Raw genomic sequence first — 17,889 nt, 5'->3', positions numbered from 1 at the left:
CGAAGATGGCCCAAGTCCTTGGGCCCCTGACACCCACGTGGAAGACCTGGAAGAAGCTCCTGGTTCTTGGCTTCGGACTGGCCCAGCTCTGGCTGTTGTGGCTATTTGGAGAGTGAACCAGCAGATGGAAGACCTCTCTGTCTCTCCCTCTCTGTAACTACATTTCGTTCTTTTCTTTTTATTAAAGATTTATTATTATTTGAAAGTCAGAGTTACACAGAGAGAAGAAGAGGCAGAGAGAGAGACAGAGGTCTTCCATTCACTGGGTCACTCCCCATTTGGCTGCAACGGCCAGATCTGTGCTGATTAGACCTCTTCCGGGTCTCCCATGTGGGTGCAGGGGACCAAGGACTTGGGCCATCTTCTACTGCTTTCCCAGACCATAGCAGAGAGCTGGATCGGAAGTGAAGCAGCCAAGACTCGAACCGGCGCCCATATGGGATGCTGGCACTGCAGGCAGCGGCTTTAACCCCTACACCACAGCACTGTAACTACGTTTCAAGTAAATATATTTTTAAAAATCAATCTTCTAAAAAAAAGTTCATGGAAAAAATCCATAGATTTAGGTGAGGTGCAAAAACATTTGTAAATGCATGCATAGCTTTTTCATAATAAGCATTTTCCATGAATTTCTGAGGGCCCTTTATATATTCTGGATGATATAATCTGAATCCCAATATTTCTTTCTCTAGACATACACCCAGGTTTAATACTTAACAGGAGAAAACAAACCCAGCAATGTAAACGTGCCTCCTAAAAGCATACAAACATGCGTGTGTACATGCACGCACACACGCGTAGATTGCAGACAGACTGGAGATGAGCTGCACAATGCACCATCAGACAATGCCCCAGAAGTGCGTCAGGAAGGGTCTGAGCTGTCAGCTCTGTTTTCACTTGAACCCTGCAACGCAACTAACAAGCAGCAGCAGGTGCGTTCTTGCTCAGTATTTTGGTCTCATTTTATCTTCATAATTCTACTATCCACGATTTAGTAAATTCCCAAAGACACTTCGGATAGAAAAACGTGTACTGAAGCAATCAACAACAACAAAACAGGCCCATGTGATTTTTCACAGTAAATGTAGTTCCTGGAATGAAAAAAATTTTCCAACCTGTAACCTCAGAGTTACAGTGATAATTACATTCAACACATGAATTCTTAGAAAGCAAGACTGAGTGGAAATCCTCTCAGTCAAGGATACTGTCCTACTGTTTAAAGGCAAGACAGAGCGAGAGGAGAAGTGTAATAAACTGAACCAAGAGCTCTGAGAGGAGCCGTCCCCAGCTCACGGGATGGTGCTCACCAATGGAAGACCCGAGAGGAAGGAACGCCAACCTCAGAGCAGGCGCAGCCCCTGCCTGCTGCTCCTCCTCCCGTCAACCCACCTCACGTCCATGCTCGTCTCCAATAAGCGAGTCTTTCTTTTTTAAGATTTATTTATTTATTTGAAAGTCAGAGTTACACAGAGAGAAAAGGAGAGGCAGAGAGAGAGAGAGGTCTTCCATCCACTGGTTCACTCCCCAACTAGCGGCAACAGCTGGAGCTGCACCGATCTGAAGCCAGGAGACAGGAGCTTCTTCCCGGTCTTCCTCGCGGTTGCAGGGGCCCGTGAACTTGGGCCGTCTTCTACTGCTTTTCCAGGCCAAAGCAGAGAGCTGGATTGGAAGTAGAGCAGCCGGGTCTCGAACTGGCACCCATATGGGATGCCGGCACTGCAGGCAGCAGCTTTACCCACTATGCCACAGTGCCGGCCCCCAATAAGCTAGTCTTTATGTGAGTGGTTTTCCAGGTACACCTAACTCCTAGCAATCAAAAACGAAACTTTTTCTGGTCAAATTCTTATCAGCTCTGTAATACTTAGCTTTATTCTAACCTGAGTTCATCCTGCTGAATGCTGAGCCCTGCCTCAAGGTCAGACTCTCTTCCCTTCACACGGACATCTGTGCTAGAAGCGTCTCTCTCGCGTATCTGTCCTCCACCTATAGAAGTTACGGCACAACTCTGTTTTCTTTCTTAGCAAACAGCTGTTCCACTTTTGACCAAGAAAACATAATGGACACGCAGAAACTATTAAATGGCACTGGATATAACATGGAGCTGTGTTACGAGTAAATCAGGAACTGAGAGCTCACCAGTGACATGCCAGCCTTTGTCACCAGGAGAGAACACGGCGGGAACGTCCCTGAGGGACCATGTCACACAGCCCAAACCTCAAACACAAGATGCCACATCCCACCATGCACCCTCTGCTCCCCAGCAACCACCAAACAAGCCTGAAGAAGGCGGAATCCAGCTTAAAGCACCAGGGGACCACAGACCGCAGCATCAGGAACTCTGCAGGCAACAAGTACATCCTTGGACTGGTGAGGGGGGAGGGACAAAGAGGAGGGCGGGAGTGTGGGTGGGAGGGCGGTGTGGCGGGAAGGATAACTATATTCCTAAGGCTGTACTTTTGAAGTTTGCATGGCTTAAAAATAAATTTAAAAAAAAGAATTCAAAAGGAAAAAAAAGATTTAGATCATCTAAAAGGAGGAAACTATAGATAAGGATACTTCAAAAAGTTCACGGAAAATGAAATTAAAATGTAAGTTTATTTTTATACCAAAAACTTTGAAATCCAGGCACAGTTTTTCACATAGCACGCATTATCCACCAATGTTTTAAGACCACTTATACAACAATCAAAATAAATACAGAAGGATGGTATATTTGAGGACAGCAGGGGGCCTCCACTGGTGACAGTACCAGAGCTCACCACAGGGTGTGTCTGCCGGGAAGGCCGCACAGTCACCAGGGCTCACCCACAGGGTGTGTCTGCCGGGGAGGCCGGACAGTCACCAGGGCTCACCCACAGGGTGTGTCTGCCGGGGAGGCCGCACAGCCTTGGCCCCAGCACAGGCTCCCCAGACACTGCCCCAGGAGACCCTGGGTTCCATCCGTAGGCAAAGGCCATCCCATCACCTCTGAGCAGGGTCGCCCAAACCTGGCGTACTGACAGCTTTCGGGAAGGGGTCCAGACATCTGATGGGAAAACCAGACACAAGACAATCAAAGCCCATGCCAAGACAAGACTCCACCATGCCTCCCAAGTCCACAGAAGACAGCTCTGGAGGACTGACCCCTTCTGATCACTTTGGACCAAGAAGAAGTTTTTCCACTTCCTTTTAGATCTATTTTGTTGAAAGGGAAGTAGTAGTTTATCATTTTCTCCAGAAATCCCAGCCTTAGATGAAGAAACAGACTCCCGCGGACACGTCCTGACCTCTACGTGCACTGTCACCTAAAACTGACAGCACCCGGCCCCCTGCAGAAGCTCCTGCTCACAGCACCCTGGACCAGCTCCTCTGCCATGAGCCCTGCACTCCCCCTTAAGAACATTCCCACACATGCATGCACATCTTGCAAAGAAAAACGAGAAGCTTCTCACGTAAACCAGCCCAGCCCCACTCTAACCACCGCGTGTTCTGTTTTAGAAAAGCCATCCAACAGTCAGAACGCCTCCCACGCTCTTTGTCCTCTGACGTTCACACAACACATCGGGAAGAAATCGGTCCTTTGCTTCCAGCTGCACCGGGATGGACAGCAGCAGGTTTCAGAGTTCCTGCTCGGCTGCCAGCTCTCTTATCGCAGGCTCTGTCCTCACCCGCTGAGGACTCAGGGTCATCAGAGAACCCTTCTCTCCAAGGGAGAACTCTGCCAGTAAACTGATTTTAACAGGTACTTCATAGAGGCTGAACAAAGTTTCAATTCTAACAATAAAATAATCAAAATACTCCTACAAAACACTAGTAGTAACTTCCAATCTCTTAAAATACATCTTGCTCTTGGGTCTCTCTGAAATGTATGTCAAGGTCACACTGCAATAAACGTACCACACTAAGGAACAAGAGCTTGTGCTAAGGAGAGAGAGCAACTGTCTATTTAAAACAGAGTTTCTCATTTGCTGCCCAGGAATTGTAGGCAAGCCAGTTACTCAGGTATTGGAGATAGGAGTGGAGGTATACATATTTAGGAAGCCAATTCATTCTGCTGTGGATAATAAGATCAGCCCCAGACACATCTATAATTCTTTACTACTCTGACATTATATAAACACATGTTAATTTAGGTAGAGTAATAAGGCTTCAAAGAAGTTACTTAAACCAGTATTCAGAAGGAAAGTAGCAAAGCAATGAAAGAAACTGGCTTTCGCACTAACTATCCCATTTTGAGATCAGTCTTGCTACTTGCCAATTTTGTAACCTGAGTGAAACGCATTCAGCATTATCGCAAAGTTTCAGTTTTCTCGCTGGTTCAAAGGAATGGTGCTGTGTTGGTGGTACTGAGACAGTGACCTTAAAACACTTGCACAAAACCTTTCACTGGGCACGAGTGGCATAACTGTTGCTCACCCAGGGCATGAATATCTGGATGTCTTTCCCTGCAAAGCACCTTGAACTGCTTGAGGCATGATAGTAACAGATAACACTTAACAGCTCTTACTTTGGGCCAGACACTGCTACTGTTCATGAAGTTTTCTCACGGAGTATGAGTTAGACTCCTTATCACACTTTCTTCCCTAATTTAAATATGGGCCATTCTTTTTTTTTAATCTGAAATTTGTTAGCCAAATGCAATTTAAGAACATTTCAATGAGCTAAAAACTGCTTTTTAAAGTTGAATCATGTCCAATTCCAAAATGCAAATCAAATCTTTGCAGATCTACAGTGTATCTAAATGAGTGCTTAGAAGCCTTTTTTTTCTTTTTAAGAATTGTGTTTATTGGCCGGCGCCGCGGCTCACTGGGCTAATCCTCCGCCTAGCGGCGCCGGCACACCGGGTTCTAGTCCCGGTCGGGGCGCCGGATTCTGTCCCGGTTGCCCCTCTTCCAGGCCAGCCCTCTGCTGTGGCCAGGGAGTGCAGTGGAGGATGGCCCAGGTGCTTGGGCCCTGCACCCCATGGAAGACCAGGAAAAGCACCTGGCTCCTGGCTCCTGCCATCGGATCAGCGCGGTGCGCCGGCCGCGACGGCCATTGGAGGGTGAACCAACGGCAAAAGGAAGACCTTTCTCTCTGTCTCTCTCTCTCACTGTCCACTCTGCCTGTCAAAAAAAAAAAAAAAAAAAAAAAAAGAATTGTGTTTATTTACTTTTATTTATGTTTGAAAGGCAAACAAAGACAGCTCCCATCCACTGGTCTACTTCCTCAATGCCCAAAACAGCTATGTCCCGGACAGGTAGAAGCCAGGAGCCAGGAACTCAATCCATGTCTCCCATATGGATGCAGTGATCCAACTACTGGATCCATCATCTGTTGCCTTCCAAGGTGTGCATTAGCAGGAAGCAGAAACAGGAAGCAGAGCCAGGACTTCCAGTACTGGATGTGGGTTGTCCTAAGCAGAATGTTAACCCCTGTGCCAGAACTGCCAGAACCCACCCATCTTCTCCTCTCCTCTCCCCTCCCCTCCCCGGCACACCGCGCAGATCCGATGGCAGGAGCCAGGTACTTCTCCTGGTCTCCCATGGGGTGCAGGGCCCAAGCACCTGGGCCATCCTCCACTGCACTCCCGGGCCACAGCAGAGAGCTGGCCTGGAAGAGGGGCAACCGGGACAGAATCCGGTGCCCCGACCGGGACTAGAACCCGGTGTGCCGGCGCCGCTAGGTGGGGGATTAGCCTAGTGAGCAGTGGCGCCGGCCCACCCATCTTTTCCAAGTCAAATTTTGTTCCTAGTTTATTTACTTATTTAGTTGTTCAATTTTTTTTTATAATTAATAGTTTGCTTTTTAATTCTTATGGAAGAATTCTCTAGAACTAGAAATAAAAACCTGCATTGTCATGCAGTCTTACCTATCTGGCTGTAGGACTTCCCACTTGCCTTGGACTGCTCCTCCACAGTGAAACAGCTCTCCCCGGGCCTCAGCCTGCTACAGCTCCAGCCTCTATTTCCCCGTTTCCACTAGGGAATGGCAGTAACTGGGCGTCATCCTGATCTTTGTACCTCTACCCTGTTAGGAGATCATCCTCTTCCACACATCTTTAATCTTACTCCTACTGTCTTAAAGTAATTTCTATTAAAAGCCTTCACAAAATTAACTTATGTGAGAAGATTTTTAGAGTGGGGATCAACTACATACATGAAAGTTAGAACTGCAGTTCCATTATTGTACAACTATCTTGGTGGATTTCCCCCCACATTTCAAATGTTTCATTAATATGCTTTTTGTCCTTTAAAACATTTGGATAAGAAGCTTGAAAGCATATCACTGCCAACAGCATTTTATACAACTCAACACGCTGCACGGTTCCTCATGAAGAATGTGACCTGCGGCAGGACTCTGCACTGCATACTTACGGGATCTCAGTTCCCAAGCTCTGTGTGAGCCGAGCACCATTTACTGTCATTCATCCTTCTTACTTTCCCCAGAGCCCGCCCTCAGTGCTTTTCAAGGCACTTCTCTGTATTCCACAAGAAGAGGATCAAGGGAAATGAAATTAATGTGATAAATTGAGTGATCTAAGTATAGCTGTCTTTTGTTAAATTTTCCGTGGAAGATTTTAGGTTGCTTTTACTCATTAATTCCAAATCTCTGAGAAAACAGCTGAGCTTTCTGCAATGTTAACAAATGGTTATCCGATTTACTTCAAACCAGATTTGCTCTTCTTACTCTCAAACCAACATAAACGTGAAAGGATTTTTTTCAAGTTTTCTTTTTTTAAAAAACCTCAGTATGTTTTAGTAGGGCAGCATTCCTTGCTGCGCCTGCTATCAGTCCATTTGGGGTAGTTACTAAAAATGGTAGAGGGGGAGGCCAGCGCCGCGGCTCACTAGGCTAATCCTCCGCCTTGCGGCGCCGGCACACCGGGTTCTAGTCCTGGTCGGGGCGCCAAATTCTGTCCCGGCTGCCCCTCTTCCAGGCCAGCTCTCTGCTGTGGCCCGGGAGGGCAGTGGAGTATGGCCCAGGTGCTTGGGCCCTGCACCCCAAGGGAGACCAGGAGAAGCACCTGGCTCCTGGCTTCGGATCAGCGTGGTGCGCCAGCCACAGCGGTCATTGGAGGGTGAACCAATGGCAAAGGAAGACCTTTCTCTCTGTCTCTCTCAATGTCCACTCGGTCCAAAAAAAAAAAAAAAAAGGTAGAGGGGGAACTTAAGAAGGGTGCAGAGGTTATGTTAAAATTTGAATTTGTAGAATTTGGCTTCTTGCCAATATAGGAATTAGGAAAATATTCTGTTAGCAAACAATGAATAAAAAAAACAAGATAGGTTAGGCACTCAGTGTGGCAGTTGCATAGAGTCTTCGTGGTACTTACTTAATGAAAACTTTCACCGCTGACTTCAGAAAGAATAATTCACTGTAAACTTTGAAACCACTTCTATGGTATTCCCAATGCATTTAACAGTGCCCAGTGTAGAACGAAGTCGAGAGGAAATATTTGGCTTTCTCCCCAGCTGGCTGCTGTATTTCAACATCCTCTCGGACGCTGTGTATAAGGCCTATCCAGAGAAAACTCCAGAGAAATGGGCACAGCTTTCACTCCAGGGGAGAGAAAAGGAAGACTATTTTTGGACAGGGATAAAATTACATGACCCTGTGGACGTTCTGTTCCAGACTCGGGCAGGAGACTAAAGGAGCGAGCAGGATAAGGGCACTGTCCAAAGAAAGGAAGTGGCAGGAAGTCAGGAAGCGCCAGTACCAGGGCTCATGGGCAATGTGGGTATTTTCATTCTGGCCAGATTTCCAAGAATACAGTCCAGCTGTATTCTCACAGAGAGAAAGACGGCGGAATGAGTACAGTAAATCCTCTCCCTTCATTCTATCAGCGATAAATCCCCAACACTTCTCCCTTCTGAATCTCTACAGTGCAAGGAAAACAGATGCTTAGGCTTCTAAGGTATCTTTTGCACATCAATAAAGTTAAAATATTATTGAATATAGTTTTATTGTTAAATGTACAATGCTAAAAAGTCACTACCCCAAATAACATGTATTTACATACACTCTCCTACAGACACTGGTCCATCCCCCTGATGTGGCAGAAGCTGAGTGAGAGCTACTGGGCTCTTGCCCTCAGTAACTCACACCAGAACAGGGGATCAGACAACCAGGACAGGCAATCTCTATAATCCATGTGCAGGACAGAAACGTTTCTAACCATGTTTTTCAGAGATTCTGGACATCCAAAGAGGATTTTTCTAATAAGAGGGAGATAAAAATGAATAGCAAATAAGTGGCAAGATAATGGCTCACAGGTGAAAGGAAATACAGAACTGTTAGTGGAAAAGGTCATCAGAAGAAATTCAGGAAAAGCAAAACACAGTTACAGGATAATATATGCAATGGCTTACATATTTATTAAATATTAGTCATTTTACTTTATAGTTTATCAATAAAGATATGCACAAAAAAAAGATTCACCCCTGAACAGACATTGGATTGGAAAACAGAGTGCCTAACTTGGGGTCTAACATCCTATGTCCTGATTCTGTTCATGTTACATACAACTCTCAATCAAGTCATTCATGAAAACCCTAAGCAAATTGGGTACAGAAGGAACATTCCTCAATACAATCAAAGCAATCTATGAAAAACCCACAGCCAACATCCTATTGAATGGGGAAAAGTTGGAAGCATTTCCACTGAGATCTGGTACCAGACAGGGATGCCCACTCTCACCACTGCTATTCAATATAGTTCTGGAGGTTCTAGCCAGAGCTATTAGGCGAGAAAAATAAATTAAAGGGATACAAATTGGGAAGGAAGAAGTCAAACGATCCCTCTTTGCAGATGATATGATTCTTTATTTAGGGAATCCAAAGAACTCTAAGAGACTACTGGAACTCTTAGAAGAGTTTGGCAAAGTAGCAGAATATAAAAATCATTGCACAAAAAACAACAGCCTTTGTAGACACAGGCAATGCCATGGCTGAGGAAGAACTTCTAAGATCAATCCCATTCACAATAGCTACAAAAACAATCCAATACCTTGGAATAAACTTAACCAAGGACGTTAAAGATCTCTATGATGAGAATTACAAAACCTTCAAGAAAGAAATAGAAGAGGATACCAAGAAATGGAAAAATCTTCCATGCTCATGGATTGGAAGAATCAATATCATCAAAATGTCCATTCTCCCAAAAGCAATTTATAGATTCAATGTGATACCAATCAAAATACCAAAGACATTCTTCTCAGATCTGGAAAAAATGATGCTGAAATTCATATGGAGACACAGGAGACCTCGAATAGCTAAAGCAGTCTTGTACAACAAAAACAAAGCCAGGGCCATAACAATACCAGATTTCAAGACATACTACAGGGCAGTTGTAATCAAAACAGCATGGTACTGGTACAGAAACAGATGGATAGACCAATGGAACAGAATAGAAACACCAAAAATCAACCCAAACATCTACAGCCAACTTATATTTGATCAAGGATCTATAACCAATTCCTGGAGCAAGGACAGTCTATTCACTCAACAGTGAAACCAACCAAAGTGCTGTACTTCTGTGATTCAAAACCTGCTCTTCTGTACATGGGGGTGATCCATTTGCTGATTAAAAAGCGGGCATGTTCTCTATGGACAGTATTGATGCTAAGTCAGGCATAGCCCTTCCATGACACAGAGAGAAGCAGCAAGTGTGACCTTGCCTGCATGGGAGGGCAGGATTCTCCGAGAGCCGGTGCTCTGGACGGGCTTTGCGTACAGGATTTTTAAATGAGGTTAGCGAGGTGCAAGTGAAGAGAAGCTGGAAGACCAGGATTCCATGCAAGGAGAGGATCCTGTGCAGAGCCCGCATGGGGAAATGGGCAAGGAGGCAAAAGAGGTGGAGGGCTGGGGGAGTGCCCCACGGGAGGCCCCATGGCAGAGCCCAGAACCCTGCAGGAGGGGGACACTCCATGGGGCTGCAAGGTCAGCAAGTCTCAGGTCACTCAGATCCATGCAAAGAATGTTTTGAGGCAGGGTACGGGGACAGGTGGGTATGGTGTTAGGTGGAAATGTTCAGTGTTGTATTTTCAAATGATTATTCTCTCTGCAAAATACAGTAACGCCTGGAAAATAAAAGCATGTGTACATGCAAGAGAAAATCTTTAGATGCTTTTCTGCATTTGTTTAAACTAAAGATACAGTAACTAGAACTAGGATGGTGCCAGTGGAAACAGAAGTCATTTTTTAGAAAATTAAGACTCTGGCTGGTGCCACAGCTCACCAGGCTAATCCTCCACCTGCAGCACTGGCACCCCAGGTTCTAGTCCCGGTTGGGATGCCAGATTCTGTCCCGGTTGCCCCTCTTCCAGGCCAGCTCTCTGCTGTGATCAGGGAGTGCAGTGGAGGATGGCCCAAGTGCTTGGGCCCTGCACCCCATGGGAGACCAGGAGGAAGCACCTGGCTCCTGGCTTCAGAATGGCGCAGAGCGCCGGCCGTAGCAGCCATTAGGAAGGAGTGAACCAACAAAAAAGGAAGACTTTTCTCTCCCTCCCTCCCTCCCTCCCTCCCTCCCTCTCTCTCTCTCTCTAACTCTGCCTGTCAAAAAAAAGAAAGAAAATTAAGATTCAAAAAAGGTTTTGACATGAGGGGTATGAAGGAAGACTCAGACACTTGGCTGGAAACCACTTCACTGAAGGCTACACTCAACGGACAGTGATCAAGGATCAAGAACCACATTTGGGACACCAGAGAAAGAACCTGCGACAGTGACTGCGACACTGCTGAGACTGAAATGAAGGCCTGCTCCTCAGGAGAGAGGTCCAGGCCAAAAACCCAGTCACGTGAGTAGGAAGCAGACACAACACTGGAGGACACGAAGGGCCCAGGTCCACCCCTGCACATAACGGCCAAGCGGGAGGAAATAAGCCGTCCTGGAAGCTGAGCAGGAAGAACAGGGGAATGCGTGAGAGAAATGAATGGATCGAGAAGTGGAAGAGAACAACATTGTCAAAGACCTCAAAGACGTCCACCCCACATAATGAAGGTGGGAAGGACTGGTCACAAGCTACGGGTTCTCCCAGAGGAAAGGTGAGCAGACTGAAGCAGACTGAGGAGGGTGGGTGCCTGGCATTGTGGGTAAGATGCCACCTGGACACCCACATCCCCAGTCAGGATACCTGAGTCCAAGTCCCAGTTCCGTTCCTGATGCCAGCTTCCTACTTATACCCACCCTGGCATGCGGCAGAGACGGCCCAAGTGGTCGGGGCCCTGACTCCCACGTGGGAGACGTGGGTTGAGTTCCAGACTCCTAGCTTCAGCCCGACCCAACTGTAGCCCTTACGGGCACTGAGGAGTGAACCAGTGGATGGGCGATCACTCACCCTTCTGTGTCCCCCCCCACCCCGGCCCCCAACTCGGCATCTCAAATTTTAAAAAATGAAATGAAACAGACTGAGTGGCAGGAGAGATGAGAAAATGAATGCAGTAAACACACGACCTCTACGGCACTGATGTAATCAAGCAAGACAGAAGTTGTTAATTGGAAGCAAATTTTTTAAAAAGATTTATTTATTCTGAAAGCCAGAGTTACAGGCAGAAAGGGGGAGACACAAGGAGAGAGACAGCTTTCATCCGCTGGTTCACTCCACAAATGGCCACAAATGCCAGCACTGGGCTGGGCCAAAGCCTGGAGCATCATCCAAGTCTTCCAGGAAGGTGACAGGGGTCCAAAGACTTGGGTCACCTTCCCCTGCCTTTCCAGGCCATTAGTAGGGTGCTGGATTGGAAGTGGAGCAGCCAGGACACAAACTGGTCCCCTTGTGGGATGCTGGCTTCACAGGTGGCAGCTCTACCTACTACACCACAACACTGGCTCCACAACCACTTTTAAAAAAAAAAAAATAAATTTATAGGAAGTAAACAAATTTAATGTACTTCATGATGGAACAAGGGCATAAGCCTCAGCCATTCTACCTCACTGCCCAAAGGAGAGAAAATAGGAATTTATCTCTTGTCCCTGAATCTCAATTAGGTCTCACATCCTATTGTCCTCACCACCCCCGACCCCCCACAGTCTTCCCCAGGTTGGGGCAGGAGTCAAACTTGGAAGACCCCTGTGGAGGAATTCACCTCTGCTGCCCTCTACGCCCACCCCCACCCCCAGCCCACCTAAGATATAAAAAAGCCCAGCCCTGGGGTCTGGGCCCTCTGCCACATACTCAGTCTGCATGCACGCTGGCAGCTGCTCACCCACCTCTGTGGATTTATTTTCTTTGAATAACTCCAGTCTGGTTGCAAGTTCATATCCTGTCTCCTCTCTGCTCTGTGCCCCTTTTTTTCTTACACTTCAAATACACAGATTTCATAGCATAATAATACTTCTCACCCTACTCTCCCCCCCATATTTCCACTCTCTCTCCCATACCTCCACCCTGTCTCCTTTCCTTATTTTTTCTTTTAATTTTTACAATGACATTTTTTCAGTTTATTTTATAATCATGAGTTTAACCCTCCACTAAATAAAGAATTCAACAAGCAGTGACTAGAAAAACCAGTTACTCAAGAGTATATGTTGGGTAGGAAGTCAAAAATGAGCTTATGTGTGTGTGACAAAAGCCTAAGGAGTTGACATCTAGGTCTAGCATCCGCATCTCAAAGTCATCCTGATAACCTTCCAGGTGCAGCCCAGTATATGCACTTCAAACGCCCTGCCCCTTCTACCGGATAACCATCCTTTCTCTAAGGCCCCTCTAAGGCGGGGCAACACCAGCCAGGCTTCCTCTGATAACTCAGAAAGGAATTTTTTGTATTTACATCCATAAAGTCCTTTGTTCCGGAGAAGAAGGAGAGGGAGAGGGAAAAGGCAGGAAGGCAAGACCCATCCCCTTAAAAACCCCGGTCTCAACTAGATGGCGCGCTCAGCCCTCTGCCTCTCTGCTGAGCCGCCCCCTGGCCTGCCCAGGTGTACTCTCTCCACTCAACCATGTAACCCCGCCCTTCCCCAGTCTGAGCAACTGGGCGCTCTCTCTCAGGTCCTGTTTGGAGAGGTGCCCATCCTTCTTATGGATGTTCCTACCCTAACAAACCTTGCTATTTTGCTTTCCTCTTACTCTCTCACACCTGAATTCTTTCTTGTGTGAAGACAAGAACCCTTGCTTCTCCAGTAACATAGACAAGGGCTGTAAACAATAATCAAATCTCAAAATGTCGAATTCACTCACATAATTACATTTTGTGCTCTATATTAAGTTACCACAATCTTGGAAACCATATACTTGTCTTTTGGGGACTGGCTTATTTCACTAAGCATGGCTTCCAGTGGTTTCCATTTTGTTGAAAAAGATAGAATTTTATTCTTTTTGATGGCTGAGTTGTATTCCACAGTGTCCATATAATACATTTTCTTTATTTAGTCATAGCTGATGGACATCGGGGTTGATTCCTTATCTTAGCTATTGTGAACTGAGTTGCTTAACAGACACGGGGGTAGAGGTGACTCTTTTATCTGCCGATTTCATTTCCTTTTGGTCACTGCCCAGGGGTGGGATGGCTGGATCATATGGAGACGTATTTTCAGATATTGGAAGAATTTCCATACTGCCTTCCACAATGGCTGTGCTAGTTCACATTCCCACCAATAGTGTATTCCAGTACCTTCCCCCCAACATCCTCACCAGTACTTTTTTTTTGGGGGGGGGGGTATGATAGCTATCCTGAGGTGAAGATTCTTTTCCCATGGTATTCTGCTTAAGGTATTTTCCCCATAACAAGATGAGAACCATGGTGCAGAGGACAGAGACCACAAAAACAGGGAGAGTGAGCACAAGAGGGTAGAAAATAGAACTGAGAGCAACTCTAACCCAGGAACTAGAGAGAATTCACAGACAAAAAAGCAGCCTGAAATCCATCAGCGTTTTCTACTAGTGATCTTCATCACCATCTTCATCTCCTTCACCTGCATCCTCATCCCCTCCTTCATCAGTGTCTCCCAATCCTCCTACTGCATCATCACTGTCATCCTCCTCCCCACCTCCCTCCTCTTCCTTGTCATCTGGTTCAGGAACCAAGCACTACTGCAATGGATTCAGCCACGCATCTTTGATGACCTCTCCTAAGTCGTCTGCACCTGCATCAGAATGGCCAGGAAACCAGGTAAGCAGCTCTCTGGTTCCTCCCGCTGCCTCCTCCTGCTCGCTCTGTTCTGCGTCTGACCTGACCGTTTCCTCAAATCCTTTCCAGATGTCCACTTGATTTCAGTGAACTGCGAGGACGGACCACCACTCTCATTCACGTGAAATCCTTTGGGGAGAACTTTATTTTCGAAGTGAGGATTTTCATTAAAAAATTGAAACTCTATCCTGTAACCCGATTTAGCATCCTCAAATTCTGTCTCTGACTCTGGTCAGACAATGCAGCACCTCTTCATCCTCCTCCCGGAGCGGTGCAGATCCTTGTGGATCGCTGACAACGCCGTTACCAAAATTCTGGGATTCTGGTGAAAACATGGTGGCAGAGTTTGTTACATTCTGTTCTACGTTCAAAATCTCCAGACTGGTTTGCTCATTAAGTCTATTCCATTTTGTACTTCATCAATATGTTCATTTGCTTCCTCTCCCTTCAACAAACCCAGAAGACCCATATGTCCACCATCCTGGGGCCAGGAGCTGGTCTTGGCTTCTTCGTTTGAGGCAGGAGTGAGAGACGGGCATTTGGAGGTCATACTGCGAGCAAAGACCAAGCACCAGCACCAGGCAGGAAGAAGGTCACAGGACTCGCTGGGAACTCTTAAGCAGTTGTGAGAAACAGGTATCAGTGAGAAAGTCAGGTGGCTGTAAACAGGTTATGAGAGTTTAAGAAGTTCATGGAGTATTTTATCATAAAAGTGTGCAATGATTTCACAAATTTCAGCACCAAAATGGACTTCATTTTCCTGTGACCCTTCTGAGGTGCCCTTGTATGTAAGGCATGAGGAGGCAGAGGGCTTCCTTTGTACACGCCCGTGTGTGAAACACTGCGTGAAGTCAGTGCTCAGAGATTATTTGCTAAATGAGCCAGCAGGCAGAGGGTGGTGGGATGAAAGTTTAAGGAGAACAGAGAAGATCTATCATTATAACCAAGAGGAATGGGAAGTCTAATTGGCCAAAGAAATGCAGCAGGATCATGGGAGTATTGAATCCCCCTGAGATGAATGGCTGAGAACTCACAGTAGGATCAATCTGTCCTGTCGTAAGAGCACCACAGCACTTGGCCGCTAGTGCACACACACAAAGCGCACAGTAGGGGTTATCCAGGCGCAAGGTTTCACTGTTTTAACAGAAAAGAGGAAAAGCAGTGTTTCTAAAATGGTACACCTCTGAGCTAAACTGGAAAAAAAGTGAAAAAAGGAGAAATGGGATGGCCTGGGAGAAAGACTCGGGGCCAGAGGCCTGGAGGGCTGGACGTGCAAGAGCCACTGTGGTAAGAAGCTGCCCCTGGGATGGACCGGACAGACACCTGCTGCTGGGAGTAAGATGCTCAAGTCAGCCATCGGGAAGATTAACAGTTGGCAATGTCAAGGCCCAGGGCGTCTGTGGGGACAGAAGATTAAGACACAGTGCAGAGGAGAGACCACTGAAGATGAGCAGTAGGTCAAAGGACTGTGGGCCGGGAGGTCATCCCCGCACAGGCTGAAGTCCCCCCTGGAATGATGGCAAAGCTGAAGGGGAAAGGGGGCTGCTAAGTCAGGTACCAACCGCCCAGATGAGCGGCGGGAGTGGCCAGGAAGCCGAGAGAGGATGGCAGCAGAGACCACGGAGCACAGTACAGGGAGACAAGCTCCAAGACCAAGGATCCGCAGCACAGAGAGGGCTGCGATCACACCACCACGCTCTGTCTGCAGGACAGTCAACCAGTGAGACTCGGCACCTTTAGTAAGCACACGTTACAGTGGAAAACACCCCCACGCCGGCTTACAGCACAGATACCAAAACCACCCTGGCTACATCATCACTGATGTGGGAGAGGACCAGCAACTATTCTCTCTGCTTCTAAGTGAAGGGACTCACCCGGGTCCCGGTGGAGGCTTTGGGGGCCCAACTATCTCCGTCTCAACCACCCGTCTCTGGCCCTGCAGTGGGACAGCAGCCCCAGAGAGCGCACCAGTGAGGCTGCATCTGCCCAGATCTGCTCTCCTCCCATGTCTGTTGCTCAGTCTATTCAGGACTCAGGTGAGGAAAGCAACTGATACTTACCAGCTCCCTGGAACACCACAATGACCTCCACCAGACAATGTGGAAAATCATGACCCCCAAAAGTAGTCAAATTGAAAGCAAGCATTTACCTGAACATACAGTTCTCTGAGTTCATACTGAAATTTCTTGGGATCTGTGGTAATTGTCACCGGGCCGATTTCTGCGAAGATAAAAGGTGGTACAGGTCAGTAAACAGTAGCCAATACCATTAAAGGCTTGCAAATGTCTTCATTGTGCACCATAAGAAACAACAAAATAACACTTTTTCTCAATTTAAAAAAAAATGTACTTAAAAGGGAGTTGGGGGCGGGGGGGGGGGCTGGATTTTCCACCAGCTGTTTCACTGCCCAAATGGTCGCAATGGCCAGGGCTGGGACAAATGGAACTCCATTCAGGTCTCCGAGTACTTAGGCTGTGAGAGAGAGAGAGAGAGAGAGAGAGAGAGAGAGAGAGAGAGAGAGAATGAATCTTCCATCTGCTGGTTCACTTCCCAAATGGCTCCAACAGCTGGGGTTGAACCAGGCAAAAAGCCAGGAGCTTCTTCTGGGTCGCCCATGTGGGTGCAGGAACCCAGGGACTTGGGCCATCCTCTGCTGTGTTCCCAGACCATCAGCAAGGAGCTGGATCTGAAGTGGAGCAGCCAGAACTCAACCAGCACCTACATGGGATGCTGGCACTGTAGCTGGCAGCTTACCTGCTGGGCCACAGCACCAGCCCCAAGCTTATTCTTTTTTAATTAACTTTTGGTAAGTTGAGGGGCAAGGATTGTGGTATATCAGGTTAAACTGCTACTGAGATATCCACATCCTATATCAGAATGTCTAGGATAAAGTCCTGCCTTTGCTTCTGACCCAGGTTCTTGCTAATGTATACCATGGTAGGTAGCAGATGACAACTTAAGTATTTGGGTCTTTTACTACCATATGGGAGATCTGGATGGAATTCCTGGTTCCTGGCTTTGGCTTGACCCAACTCTAGCTGGTGCAGGCATTTGGGGTTTGACCAGCAGATGGAAGATCAATTGATATCTCTCTCTCTCTCTCAATCTCTCTCCCTCTCCCTCTCTCACATTCTGCTTTTCAAATACATAAATTTTTTAAAATAGAAAAATAAAGCTTTTTATGAGTATGGGTATTACTTTGATTAGAAAGCATCCACAGATTTCAGTAGTCGTACCAATTTAGGTATCTTTAACCCAAAATCTGAAACTCCAAATGCTCCAACGTCAAAACATTCAGAATACCAGCATGCCACCCCAAATGGAAAATTCCACATGACACACTACAAATATTGAATAAAACTGCCTTCATGTTACATATATGTTACATATGAAATATAACTGAATCTCATGTTCAGACTGGGTCACATCTCCAAGATAGCTCATTACGTACAGGTAAATATTTCAAAATCTGAAAAAATACAAGGTCCAAAACAGTGTTGGTCAGAAGCATTTTGGATGGGTGCATTTATCTGGGTATTACGTATAGGCATACCACCTTCAATTCCCTGGCAGATGAAAGGTCCTCTATTTTAGGTAATGAAGTTATAGGCTACATTCAAAACCAGAATGTGCAACTCTAACAAATAATTTTATAAAAAGACACTTAACACTTAACTTTTATAAAATATGTTCTGGCTTCAAAGGCATGTTGCTGGAGAAGAACTCTGTGCCTTCAAAGGATGGTAATTAGCCAAATCTTCCGCAGTGTGCCATATATCATACAAACACACGAGGCACGATTTTTAAA

The 17,889-nt window shown here is 46.5% G+C and overlaps 1 protein-coding gene and 1 pseudogene across 3 annotated transcripts in view; both read right to left on the bottom strand.

Moving 5' to 3' along the window:
* Positions 1–17,889, bottom strand: part of HMCN1 (hemicentin 1) — a 459,307-nt gene that overhangs the window by 330,080 nt on the left and 111,338 nt on the right. For all 3 annotated transcript variants that reach the window (XM_070055058.1, XM_051820384.2, XM_070055057.1), the window contains exon 2: positions 16,231–16,301. In XM_070055058.1, the coding sequence (XP_069911159.1) occupies positions 16,231–16,301 (71 nt within the window). The remainder of the gene's footprint in view (positions 1–16,230; positions 16,302–17,889) is intronic.
* LOC103344953 (protein SET-like) lies at positions 13,709–14,631 on the bottom strand (annotated as a pseudogene).

The sequence above is a fragment of the Oryctolagus cuniculus genome, chromosome 13 (assembly GCF_964237555.1).
Source record: "Oryctolagus cuniculus chromosome 13, mOryCun1.1, whole genome shotgun sequence".
In the NCBI taxonomy this organism is placed as follows: Eukaryota; Metazoa; Chordata; class Mammalia; order Lagomorpha; family Leporidae; genus Oryctolagus; species Oryctolagus cuniculus.
Note: the sequence above shows the minus strand (reverse complement) of the source record. Positions and strands in the feature narration are given on the sequence as shown.